The following is a 13,773-nucleotide window of genomic DNA, read 5'->3' as shown; positions in this document are numbered from 1 at the left end:
TAGCACCATTTACCATAAAAGGACAGCACTCTGCCTTCAGGGATTTTTGCCTCATAATTGTCCAATGTCAAAGAAAAAAAACCCTCTCTGTGGTAATATTGTGAAATTTTAATTTCTCATTATGAGTATGCCCTACTTGATTGCAAAGGAGAATGTGCCATAAATGAGACATGTAGATGAAATGTGGCAAATGCAACAACACTGTTATCACTTGCTCTATGTTAATATCCTTTACTTTCCAGATCATTAATTAAGTCTCCGTAATGAGGTTTTTAATTCCAAGCAAGTATTGGGGTAATTGTCCTTGTTAGAACAACATTGGTGTTCAGTGAAGTGACACCCATCGCTGTGTTTGTACACCAAACCTACTGACCTGAACACATTGCTATAGCTAAGAACCGTTGCATTCCTCATCACTAAGACCATTTGTCAAATGTCAGGCGGAAACAGTTGCTGAATGCGTTGCTACTTTAATTGTTCAATTGATCATTGTGAAGAAGCCTTAAACATTAGACCAACTGGCCCATTGTCTTATCATTTCTCTATGATTAGTCAAAGAGCTCAGTCAAGGGGAGCCACAATCCAGTGACATGTTTTGCTCCTGATCCCAGTTTGTTTGTTGTCAACTCAAGTTTTGAGATTGACATTTGTGAAATGTTTACGTACTTATTCTAAGCCTAACCATATTATTGGGCCCATAACTTAACGTTACTTTTGTTGATTAAACCTACATCATTTGTCACCGCTACGTAATACGCTGTTAAGTGGACATGGTCATTTCACGTATTTCTGTAAGATCACGTTGGTCCGTACCCAAGGACCCATTTTCTCATAATGAATCCAAACTATACGGTTGCATGTCCTGGCATTCTCTGTGTGTTATTAAAAGAAGCTCTCGGAACTGTTGCACCTTAAAGGCTCAGCAACTTTCCGTGCAACTCCAGGGGTGAAGAGAGTTGAATTTCAACATCAAGAAGCAAAGTTGATCCCTAACAAATCTTCACTATTACATCAAATTGGTTTTCTCGCCAAAGTCAGTTATTGATTGTTAATCTATTAATCAGCGACTCCATTAATATGATATTGCTGGGAGTTACCAAGTCATTACTTTTTACCATCCCAGCTGACTCCCTAACACTAAAGCTCTCTGCTTGTTTCAGCTTTAGCTCACACCACTTTCACTGATTCATTCCTGATCTTTTTTTCATCTATTCTTAGAAACATTCTCTAACTCTCTCCCAAATCTCTATCCTATTTATTTTTCTGATATTAACAATTGATCGGCCTACTTTCAGGTTATTCTTCCCGCTGGCTTCCATCCTTCTCTCGACTGCCTTCTTTATTTCTATCAAATGAATGTTTCTGTTCTCCACTACAAAACACAATGTTGTATAGACTATGGACTTCATTTTTTCAGTAACACCACCTTTTTCTTTCCTCCTTTTTTTTTATTCTTGCTGCTTCAAAAAGTTGGTAAGTGCAAAGTTGGAAAAGAAGAGAGGGAGATTGTGGCCTCCCTCTTCTTTTCTCACCCCCTCAGATAATCTTGTCACAGCATCACTCTCCTTGACTCCTCTGCTCGCAGCTCATCAAATCCTAATTTCCTGGGATACCTTTGTGTCTCCTGCTCGAGCTTGCCTCTGTGTTGACATCCTTGTTCCCCTTTCCAAATTTCCCTCCAGACGGCCCCCTCTCGCCCCCATCTGTCTTTTGCTAACCTCCTCCGTGCCATCCTTTCCTCGACACGCATCTTGTCCAAGTGTCAGACCTCATCCCTTCTCCCTATCCTACAGTTCTCTGTCCAACTCGTCTCCTAAGACAAAGTGGCACGGCCCTCAGATGGACCGAGGCTTGAATTGTGCCAGCTAAAAAGGTTCACCAGCAGGGCAGACAAACGCTGCCGAGGACCTCTGGCACGCTGCGGCCTCGACGGAAGGGAGGGAAGGGCGAGAGTGAGGAGTAGATGGGATAGATGAATGTGGACACATCTTAAGAGTCCGGCTATCACACTGTCTCAGGGTCCCAGAGGACAGGAAGAGAGGCATGAGTCCAATGGCAATACAAACAGAGTGAGAGGGTGATACAAGGCAAGGCAGAGAGAGAGAGAGACATTTTTGTTCCCTGGACAAAATAAAGAGTACTGCTCTATAATTTAAACAAGCCAGACGACAGAATAACAGAATCATAATATTAAGTAAAAGGCTTGAATATCAATAATAAAATGCAATACATGACAGGGTTTATATAAAGCATTTAAGTCAAAAAGAAGAAAGGAACAATAGGGCAGCAGCTAATAAATTAATGGATTAATCACATCAAAAAGCAAGTTCTGATTATAGGTCCAGACTAGAAAGAATTCAATTTCACAATGAAATAAAACAGAGAAAAGCAGCAAATTCTTGTCTCGTCTTTGCTTGACTAATAAATCAATTTGATCCTTGAAAATCAGTGAAAAACCGACAGGCCACTTTGAAACTCATGCTGTGCATTTCAAAGTCTAGTTCAGATCCCAAAGTCTCCATAGATACCAAATATATCAGGATAAATGTGTGTGAAATGATGCACAAAACATCTAGCATGTTGCCACTTGATGGAATCCATGAAAAATACTAAGTCTTGGGCTTGAATATTTCATTCAGTGTAAATATCACATAGCTCCATTATAGAGTTGGAACAAGCCAACGCAGAGTATGAACAACCTTAAAGTTGTGCAAGGTGGAGAAAGAGGGAGAATTGTATGTTATGGGGTTAGTTATTTATAGACTAATGGAGACTGGTGATTGATTTACTGACCAGTCAGAACAGCTGTTTCAGCTTTTAAAAGAGAAATCCAAAGATTTCATTGATTTCGCGGGACCACGCTGCTCAAACCAGGTGTACCGAGACTGAAATATCAAATGAGCAGCACCCTTAGCACTTTTGGTCTTTATATAAGTAGGTTTTAAGGCAAAGAAAGTGGATAGTGTGCACATCCAACCCCACTTGGGTACAGGTGCAGGACAAAAAAACGGCATTCAAAGGAAAAAGGAGAGGTTGTTCACAAGCTCAATGTTACAAGCTTCTAAAATATCTTTTATTGTTACAATGTTTTCACCTACAAAGTCTTCGGTACACAAATACAGAAGTGTGAAGGTCAAAATATTGGATGAACAACTTGAAAGATTTACAATACAATCTCACGGCAGTTCGTGAAATAGTCACGAAAGTAAATCTATTGGTTTCATGTACAGGGACACAAACTGTCCGTTCCTTTTTGGGGACAGCATTATGTTACAAAGCGGCAGTTTTTTTTTAGGTTTAGGCAACAAAACCACAACATCTTGGGACGCACAGTGTCGAGCACCGGTCTCGTGGTTGAAAGTATTCTGCTGGTATTCTGTCCATCAAAAGTGTTTATTCTCGATTTGAAATAATATCTTGGTCACTTTGTCAGACCATTGCATCGTCAAGTTGCTGCATTTCATTTGTGTCTACTATGAAAAGGGATCTTAATTGGCTTTCCTTTCACATTGTTTTTGTCCTGCACAACACAGGGTAAAAACAGACAATTTGTGTCCATGCACACAAAAGCAATAGATTGCATTTCCTGACTATTTCACGAACTTACATGATACAGGCCTAAAATGTAATACCTCACTCTGGTGGTGTCAAATTGATGTGAGCTAGTCAAACCTAAGCAGATTCATAAAGATTTTAAAACTTGTGTAAAATCTTACTTCCAACCAGAACACAATCTCAAGGCTCAAAGAGTTCGTCACCTTCCTCGCTTGATGGGATGTGTTTGAGATTTTTTTAGGTTTCCACTGAACCTGTCAAAGAGCAGGAAAGGTTCCTTGTTGCCATCCTTACATACAGTATGTCAAATCTTTTTTTATTGGAGAAGAAACGGAATTGAAGCTGCTTTTGTTGTCGAGACATCTTTTGTTGTTCAATCTAGGAGGTTGCTGATTGGCACTACCCATTCTGTGGAACTTTCACAGAATTATGCAGTATTCAGGAGCTAACATAGACTAGACTCTAAATCTATTCTTTTTGAATAGTTTTCTGCCCGACCTCAATCTCATTCTTTACTACTTTCATCATCTATTCAGCCCGTCTGCAATTATTGCCTCGGTCACAAATTGAGAAAATACATTATACCCTTCTGAACCGAATGCCTTGGAGCCGAGACGGTCTGGTTTAACGACGCCGAGAGGCAGAGTCAAAATCAGCATACTTTCATCTGCAGTACAGGACATGCATCATATCACACCCCATAGTCACAGAGAGAGGGATTTAGAGATTTAAATCTGAAGACAAATTTAATTCACACTATCTTTATGAGATCTGATTTCATGCCTGTGTGCACCGCAGATGATAACACTGCAGTAATAATGCAAGTCCAATTTCTCCTAGAATACAATGCGTTTCACGTTGTGTTGCATGTTTCTATCCATAAGATATAAAGGAAGCATAAAATGTCATAGGCCAGCTGTTGAGTCAAGGGCGATGCAAGTCACCAAGGTTCCACTGAACAAGTGATACGTTTTGTTTATTCACAATGCAAATACCTATGAGCTTCAGGGGTGATGCTCTGTATTTGACGCAGACCAGAAGGCCCTTTAGGAATCTATAAAACATCAGACGCAGATCTATTCATGTAGTGCTATCTATCTTTTTCATTAAGCAAGGTCGTGAGAAAACACGATGTGGGTGTTTGGGAACAAACTGCAAACTAGTTGAGCAAAGTACAAAGACGTCAATAAAAGCTCCAAGTGTTACATCATGCAGATATAGTGTACTGTACATACAGGGAGTCCACATGAACATTTATGCAATCTCAGACAATCCACAGAGATGTAGCCTTGAAACATGGTTTTAAAAGTTCTATGGGATTTAGAGCATTAATATAGCAGAAAACAACTATTTGCTATAAGATATAGCGGATAAAGTCTCTCTCCCTCTGTGTGTGCTGAACTCTGAGCATCTCTGTGCTTTGTTTATGTAGCTTGGCAGGCTGTGTGTGCATTTTCATGCATGTGCACAATAGCACTGCGCTCAGATGGCGGTTACCGCTAATAATGCCGTCCCAGCTGTCGTTGCAGAAGTTTAGCGCCCACACTTCGGTCTCCCCAGGTAATCGCTGTTAGCTCCGTAAGCACTGTTGTTTGCACTGCTAGTGCTATTAGCACCGTTAGCTGCTAGGTGCTGGCTCAGCTGTCTCCCTGTGGAGAGCCTTGTGGAGGCAAGAGATATACTTTGAATTCTACATAAAAACCTGTAACATCTTACAGATCGGGGATTTAAACTGTGTGTAGGATTCAGGGGCATTTATTGGCAGGGATGGAGTACAATATGTGTAACTCATTGGTCTTCATCAGTGTATAATCACCTGTAACTTAGAATGAGCCCTTCATATCTAAATAAGAAGCGGGTCCTCTTCACAGAGTTCTCCATGTTGCACCACCATGTTTCAACAGTAGCCCAGAGCGGACAAACCAAATACTGGCTTTAGAGAAGGCCTTCGACGTTTCTAAGTTACCTGAAGGCCACCGTAGTTTTCCGACTCTTAGAAAGGGAGGAGTGAGAGAATTATTCAGTTGGTTACGATCTGCAACCTCACCATTAGATGCTACTAAATCTTACACACCGCTCCTTTAAGTATCTTACTTGTTCATAAAAAGAGAAATTTGTCATACCTTTTAAACGCATCCATATATATATTTTTCAATTTAAAACAGCACACATAGTATGAGGTGTAGCTGAATAGAGGTAAAGAGGAACCTGTGCAGTTGCAGCAACAGAGCTTGCATACCAAATGTCCTTAGTTTAGTTTTCTCACATTTCTTTAAGGGCATGTTTGTGTGTATGCCAGGGTGTGTGTTGTTTCTGTGCTCTACATTTTTTTTGCAATTTTGTTTCTGCACGGTTGCGTCTCCATCCTGACATTCCCACACAGCGTTGGGAGGGGAAAAGCAACATCTCCGGAGACATCTTGTTGCATTCACACCATCTGAAAGACTGGGAGTAAAAGAGCCGGATTAACGCTCAGAAGCACTTGACGTCTCTGGCATCAGCTGTGGTATCAGCTGTCTTCATCACACTGACTTATTGTGGCAAGGCAAATCCAACCTACTAGGATACGGATAAAGAACTGTCAGGTCTGCGTCTTGCAATAGCAAAGCCAGAGGGGGTCTAAGATGTGAAAGATGTGCGTCTCTTTAAAGCCTAACAATCACCAGGAGCAGATTGAAACCTTTAAATCCTGGATCAAGATTTTGTATTTTGTTCTTTATAATGTAGAAATAACATTGCTTGCATTGTATGAAGCTCTAGCTGCAGAGGCACAGCCTGTGTTTAGTTTAATTGGCGTGTCCAGGGTGAAGGAAATGGCAACATTCACTACACTAGCCATTAAAAACAACAAAAGATGACTCTCTTTGACAGCAGGTCTCTTTTGAAACCAGACGAAAAGAATCCGCCTTACACATTAATAGACTGTGTGCTTGTTTGTGCTTGCATGGAAGACGCTGCACTGGATAACAATTGGTAACGTAATCTACGAGCTGCTGTTGAACTGTAGTAAATCAGACGATAATTACACACAGATTGCAAGTGCAAATTTAAATAAAAGCACAGAGAAAATTCGCCCTGCGCCTTCATGTATGAAAACCACACACTCAAGAGCCAGAGTCAATACAGGAGCTACTTAGTGCGTTTATTACTTACATTAGGGTAATTTCCCTCCGTTCATGTCAACGAAATTTGTTACAGTGAACTTTGTTTCAAGATTGAAACCTGATGTGTAAAATAATTAACACAGGAATTTAATAGGAATAGGAAGTTCATTTTCTAATGGTATGGTAAGTCTCTCACTTCACATTGGCATGGCACCAAGAATTAACCTCCACATTAATTTATGACTCCATAACTGCGAGACAAGTTTAATCAAGTGCACCTATTGCAATTACTGACAATACCCTGAGCTAGCAGTTGAGAGTTTAAGTTGCCTTGGCATAACTTACATGTGATAGCAGTCAAAAGACCCATCTGAGACTGAGGCCCTGCTGAGAGCAGCACAGCTGATGCACACATTTACCAGAGAGAAAGGCTGGAGGTAGAGGGTCATGAGAAGAAGACAGGAAATGAATCAGGAGCAGGGGAGATGGGACCAAGGCAGCTGCCTCTGAGAAATGTCTTACTCTGGAGTCTGAGGTGTCCTTGTGGGGTTCTGAGCTTTGTTGGCTGCAATGTGACTTTGCAAATGGTCTGCCGTGGATTTACAGGACAGTCTCTAAACACTTTGCTCAACTAGAGACTTAGGCTAATCTCCCTGGTTCAGCTGCTTAAACAGGGTGGAAACAATTATAGAGTTAAAAGAAAACATGCATAGCAGAACCAATTCCAAAGTCTGTAGGGTGGACCTTCATATATCTGGCCGGTGAAATGCAGAAGTGCTTGTTAACACTGGTGTACCAGACACACATGCACAGAGCTTTCATTGCTGCAGTTGCTCTGCTCAACAATGCTAGTAGACACAAACAGACGGATCACTCACTGTTGCTGCTGTTCCTCTTACTTGTCTTTTCAATGACATTTTTGTCTTCCAATCATGCTAGGATGTGTTACCAGTCAAGTCTGTGTGCTCCACGATCGGATCTTTCTTGCGTTTGGATCTGATCAGTCCGACCGAATGCCGAGGTGGACTGACTCGCATTGATTTCGAATCTCAGTGAGGTGGAGACAGCATGTGGGCGCAATCCGGACAATTTATCAATCAATAGTCTCTCATCATCTTCCCCCCCACACAGGAGTTCCTCTCTAGAGCGAGAGCAAAGGCGTACTGCTCATGAAAACCCAACATTTCTTGATTGTGGTGCTTCAAAATCAAAGCATTTAAATAACAAAATAACGGGGGGACTTTTCTTGATGGGAATTTATAGGAAATTAAGAGTGTTTCAGCATTAAAAGCTATTCTTCGATCAAAAAACTACGCAGAGAAAAGTAACGTGGGACTTTTATTGTGAAGGACTAATGTGTTTATCCAACAATTTACAGCCTCTCCTTTGATCATGAAATATATCCAATTATGTCCGATCAGGCAGCTCATTGTCAAGCGTGGACACACCTAAGCAGATGTGGCTGAGTTCCGATCTGATCACAAAAGTCAAGATGAAAAGGCAAGTGTAACCATGGCGGTTCATGTGCTCAGACCGAGCAATGGATACGCAAGCAATAAGATTGTTATTGTTTTAGTTGCACTCGAGAGCTAGGGAAGCGTACGGGCTAAAATATTGCTGTAGATGGCGGCAGTAGATTCTCGGGAAAGCTTTGCCTGAGCCCCAAGTGTCACACAGTGCCTGAAGTTGTTGCTTGCCGCATGACAAACTGACTTCTCTGCAGGCAGACACGGTGATGTGGGACTGTTGCCAACAGAGATTTCATATTCACAACAGGTGTTCTTTCCATTTCCCTTTCATTGTGGCTCAAACTTTAACCTGTGACGAAAAAGTGTGCTCTCTTTTGGCTGCTGAGAGGGAACATGTTTCCTGTTTGGCAGGCTATTTAAAGTATTTATCTCTGCGTACATTTCATTAGACGCAATTCATTGAATCAAGTTAAGTGAATGAAGAATATTGGACTTGTGCCAGAGTCTATAGCTTGATCAAAGTGAATCAGGTGCATTGTGCTTTCTGGCTAGCATTAGCGATAATAGCTGACCCTCTCCTTCATATTTCCCTCTGCCTACAACGACCGAATCCATTCTGCATTTATCTCTTTTTAAATGGACAAAAAAAACACACATGGGGCTATATTGTCCTCTAAAATGATATCCCTCCCTCTGCGGGTGAAATCAGTGGCAAACGCAAAATTGACTATTACAGTGGAGCTTGATGGATGCTGATTGCTGAGGCCAATTTACCTTCAGCCCATCTATTGCAACGGGCAGAGACAGCGAGCAATCAGAAAAGAGGAGAGAGGGGGAAGAACGAACGTAAACTCATATTGATTGCAGCAATTCATCCGGCGTGCACCCCCCTGGTGCGACTTGGCTTTTCTAAAAATATTTACACAAGTGAAAAGCAAATGTTTTGGGTTGAATATCAAAAGCGGTATCTCTGTTGTTTGCTCCACACTACACGGCATTGTTTTCTGCTACGTATCGTCCAGCGTTACCATCCAGCATCTGATCAAGACTTTTGGCTGTGGCCACATACGGGCCATAATGGATTTGGAAGGCCCAATTTAGAGTGAGATATGGGTCTTGTCAGCTGGTGCTTAATGAAGAATATGGCAGTGGGATGCAGATTATTGCAGAGAAGTGCAGGCTGGTGGGCTCACTGCTTGCACCCACCCTCCAGTCACAGGTCATTAATAACTGGGCAAGGATGGCAGGCAGGGAGAGGCACAGTAGCACAAAGCTTGCTTCCTCTCTTTGTCTCTGTCTATTCTTCATGTTTGTCTCTTTCTCAATCTGCTGCTTCAAGCTTGTGTCGTTTTTATCTTCCTTCCATTTATTTAATATTTGAGGGTTTGGGTTCTGTACTTGTACTGTGCTCAGATTAGTCAAAGTGCGGTGTGTAAATATACCGTTTTTAATGGCAGCCAGTGTTTTTCTTTATTTTCATAATTATTTGCATCTGCATTTATTGTAAATTGCATTGCAAATGCATTATTCAAGAAGCCAGTTTATGATTAGAATATTTAATGCTTTGTAGAAAGGATTTATCATACAAATTGTTCTAGACAAAGTGGAAATTATGTAAATATATCTTACATCAAACTACATTTCTACCCAATGCCTAAAATGTGACAATTAAAATGTGTTTATTGCTGAAAGACACTCTCTCCTCCTCCACTGCCTAACTATATTATTCTTATTACAGACTGAAATAACGGCTCATGAAGAGAGAAAACTGCTAAAAATGAATAAAGAAAGTTGTTTGTTTTATCAATCAAACATGTACTATTTTTAACTAGATGATGAATGTGAAAACAAATGATATCTAAAACTTGGGAGATTGGAGTTAGTTGTTATCTTCTGTAATAACTTTGTATAGCAATTTATAACTTCTGTATGAAACTGCAGTGTTGTTGCAAAGCAGTTGCAAAGCAGACCAATCAGCAGCAGCATCAAGCATCTAAGAAATATAACTGTGTTTAAAGAAGAAGTAATATTACACGATAATAGTGCCTATAACCGTCCTAATATTTCAGAAAAGCAAACGTATTTTCGTCATGGTTTTATTTATTTTATGTAACCCAAAAAACTCAGCCTGGAGAAAAGGATGTGATGTCACGTTCGACGTCATGTAGGTGATTAGTAAATATTTAGCAGAGCAATCACAAACTGTAAACATTGTAATAGAGCGATGCAGCACTTTGTAGTCTGGTAGTGTCACATTGTACAGAACAGGGTGATGGCACATCAGCAGGATGACCTGCGAGTCCAGCCGAGCCAGCGCACAAAAAAAACATGCTCTGAATATGTTTGTCCCGCTGGCTCTGGATGACAGACTGAGTGAATATTCACAGCCAAAAAGTGTGATGTCATTAATACCTTTTAGCCAGCCAACCTCAAAACTCGACCTTGTGTTAGCAGTTTATTTCAGAGATAAGGAGGCGTCCAACTCGAATGTGTTGGACACCTTAAAACACTTTAAAAGTGCATCAGGACATAATGTGGAGTATTGTAAAAGCAGCACATTTATTGTGGAATTAAACCCAACCATATGTGTTCATGTATTGAAAAGTTACATCACATGACATTAGCTTTATTTTTAGCACTTAACAACTCCATATCAACTTCTTGGCTGAAATCAGTATATTTTATAGTCAATGACAATGTGGAAAATGTACAGAAATGCACAAACGGTATGAAAAGATGAAATCAACGTTTTGTGCAATAACCTCGGCTTCACTTAGATGCATTACATTTTGTTCGGGATCATTGATTTAAGCAGCAGATAGTATGGTCACATTATTACAATTTTTGTTTCAATGAAAAGCTTTAAGTTACGTTATTTCAGTAACTTCTTGATGCAAGGTAGGGCAACAAAATATGGTTGTTGCTGCCTTGCGTCATTTTATATGTCTATATTTATTCTGTTGCCGTTTCTTTCGGTGTGACTACTTTTGATTCAGATACGTGTGTGTGTGTGTGTGTGTGTGTGTGTGTATATGCACAAAACTTCAGCAATTTAAGCAGCTGTCTCATCTAATGACAGCCCTCCCAATACCAGCTCCGGTGAGTTTAACGATTATGACAACGTGCCATGAACGCAGGTGGAAAACGTGCTAATGGCCAGCAGACCTCTGCGATGGAGCAGTTGGATGAGAGAGGCAGTGGAGCAAAATTACTCCAAATTGCCTCGTCCAAATTGCTTATTAATGCTCCTTTTCTAAAGCTCTTTGGGTTGACAACTGAGGATAGTGTCGTTGTCCGTCAACGGGAAGCGAGAGATAAGGGTTTCAGTGAGATCCATCTCTACAAATCTTCTCTGTACAGATAGAAGCGTCCAGAGTGTCAGAACATTTAGTCTCTCTCTGTCTCTTTTTTCCCCGTTATACAAACACTCTTCTCATCTTTAAATGCCTCTCACTGCCTATCGATTCATACTTTTCTCTATTTCTTATTACTCACCAACAGCCCTTTACATTGTGGAACACAGAAGTACTGTATCTATATACTAGTATGAGAACGCTTGAATTATGTATGGAGAATAATTAAAGCCACATCACACCACTCCCTTTGTGATGTTAAAGAGAGAATAAGAGAACATTAAACCTTAAAATATTAATCAAAGAATATGTTTATGAATGAAGCATTTTAATGATTCTTGTATAAATAAAAGCAAAAATCTGTCTGCATTTTTAAATTCATCTTAAAGAGGTCTTACCATTTGTCTGATTTGGATGTTTGAGTAAAAACCTCTAACAATAACTAATCTAAGGAGGTATTTGATGGCAGTATCTACATACAGCACCCATACGTTATACCTACTTTACACATTTACAGTCCAGCTGTGACTTCTAGTTTTATGTATCTTATTCATTTTATTCTTCGATTTGTTTACTGTAAACACTGGTAGAGTGTCTCTGACTGTCGGAGATGTGAAACAGAAACATAGTAGGTATGTAGGAGAAGCTTAATTTGTACAGCACTTCAAAACAATTTGCAAAAAAATGACGATAAAAGCATTTATTATGTCGTACTTGCCGCCATATCTGTTTTATTTATATGCACCGGCCTTGACAAAACAAACTTGAAAGACAAGCTCGCACCCCTCAACAAAATTCACTGAAGCATTAAAATATAAAAATGATTTGAATGAATACCAGAGTACATAAAGTATACGCTGATAAATAACCCAAAAAGTTATTCCAAAGAAATAATAAACTGCCACTCATCTACACTGATCTGTTCTACCTCACATCCCTCCAGTCAACCCTCCTGCCCTTGTTCCTCCGTCTCCCTTTCTCTTTATAAGGCTGAGCTCATCGCACCATGGATCCCTCCACCCCCTCAGCTCAGCCTAAATGGAGACGGGTGTCTGGGTACATTAGGATACGCTGCTGTGCCTTTGCTCCACCTAGCTATGGCTCTACTCCAGGGCCTGCAGTCATTAAACCTCTGGGAACAAGAGAACTGATCAAGGATCACTGCTCGGGTTGCATGACCATATTAAACTGCACTGCACTAAGAGGAACAAGAGTCCTTTATTGCTGGGGAGATAAAAATAACTCCGGCTATCCCCAGATTACCTTTCTTGCACCACCATCATTCTGGATTTACTACTTGACTGGTTGGTTTGAGCCTTTTATACTGAAAAAATCATAAACACACAATATAACTATGTACATCTTCTTGTGATATCATTATGAAATAGTTGGACAGTTGGTTCAGGCTTCAGGGTTTCAGTGAAGTCACTTTTTAGAAAGAGGGAGTTGTTTTTCTCTAAACCAATCAGACTGGCGTACAGTGTTGCCACCCTTTCTCCATCACTGTCAGTCTGCTCAGAAGCTGCAGTATCCGGTGCTAGGAGCACATAACTTTTGCCACATCAGATGAAGAAAGGTCTTAATTTTTAGCTCGGCTGGTTGAAACCAACCAGCGATGTCACCTGGTCGCTACGTTTTGCTAAACTCCCATCTTCACCTTCAACTTCATTGGTTGTGGGATACACCGCCACATGGGCCCAAAGGCTCTTTGCTGACGCCCAAACACAGAAAAGAGAATATACAGGAAAAGGACAGGGTCTCTACTTTTAATAGTTGTTGACTTACATCAACTGGTACAGATGTTTTGATCTCATCTGCACTTGTTGCCATTTTTGTTTGGATTTTAGAAGAGATTGTCTCGGTGATTCCACAAGCAGGAGTCGCCCGTGAGCACAACACCAGACCCATTTACATCACTGGCAAAATCAGAGATATAGCAGTGGAATTGGTTATTTATGTGGCATTTTGACTTTATTCTCGGTAAAGAAATAGAGAGCACAAGGAATGATGGACAGAAAGAGAGAGGGGGGGGGGGGGGGGGGTGGCTGTCTCGAACCCTACGTGACTTAACTACATGACAAGTGTCCTGCCCTGCTGAGTCCAGGGTTGCCCTCTGTCTGTCTCCATCCAGCCTCTCTCTTCTCTCTCTCTCTGTCAGACCTCCATGCCCTCCAGGCGCTGCTTACTAAAACTCATCTTATCACTTAACAGAACTACCCAAACTCTCTTTTGACGTGCCCTCCCCCTCTCTCTCTCTCTCTCTCTCTCTCTCTCTCTCTCTCTCTCTCTCTC

At 40.8% G+C, this 13,773-nt stretch overlaps 1 protein-coding gene across 2 annotated transcripts in view; it reads left to right on the top strand.

Moving 5' to 3' along the window:
• The window catches only part of nrg3a (neuregulin 3a), a 301,861-nt gene that overhangs the window by 243,692 nt on the left and 44,396 nt on the right, over nt 1–13,773 (top strand). The window contains exon 4 of one of the 2 annotated variants that reach the window (XM_031879250.1): nt 1,471–1,473. The exons of the other annotated variant lie outside the window; for it this stretch is intronic. Within the exon in view, the coding sequence (XP_031735110.1) occupies nt 1,471–1,473 (3 nt within the window). The remainder of the gene's footprint in view (nt 1–1,470; nt 1,474–13,773) is intronic. 2 annotated transcript variants of the gene reach the window in all.

Source organism: Anarrhichthys ocellatus, unplaced genomic scaffold, assembly GCF_004355925.1.
Source record: "Anarrhichthys ocellatus isolate YVR2014 unplaced genomic scaffold, GSC_Weel_1.0 scaffold3, whole genome shotgun sequence".
NCBI lineage: Eukaryota > Metazoa > Chordata > Actinopteri > Perciformes > Anarhichadidae > Anarrhichthys > Anarrhichthys ocellatus.
This window is presented reverse-complemented; position numbering and strand designations above follow the sequence as displayed.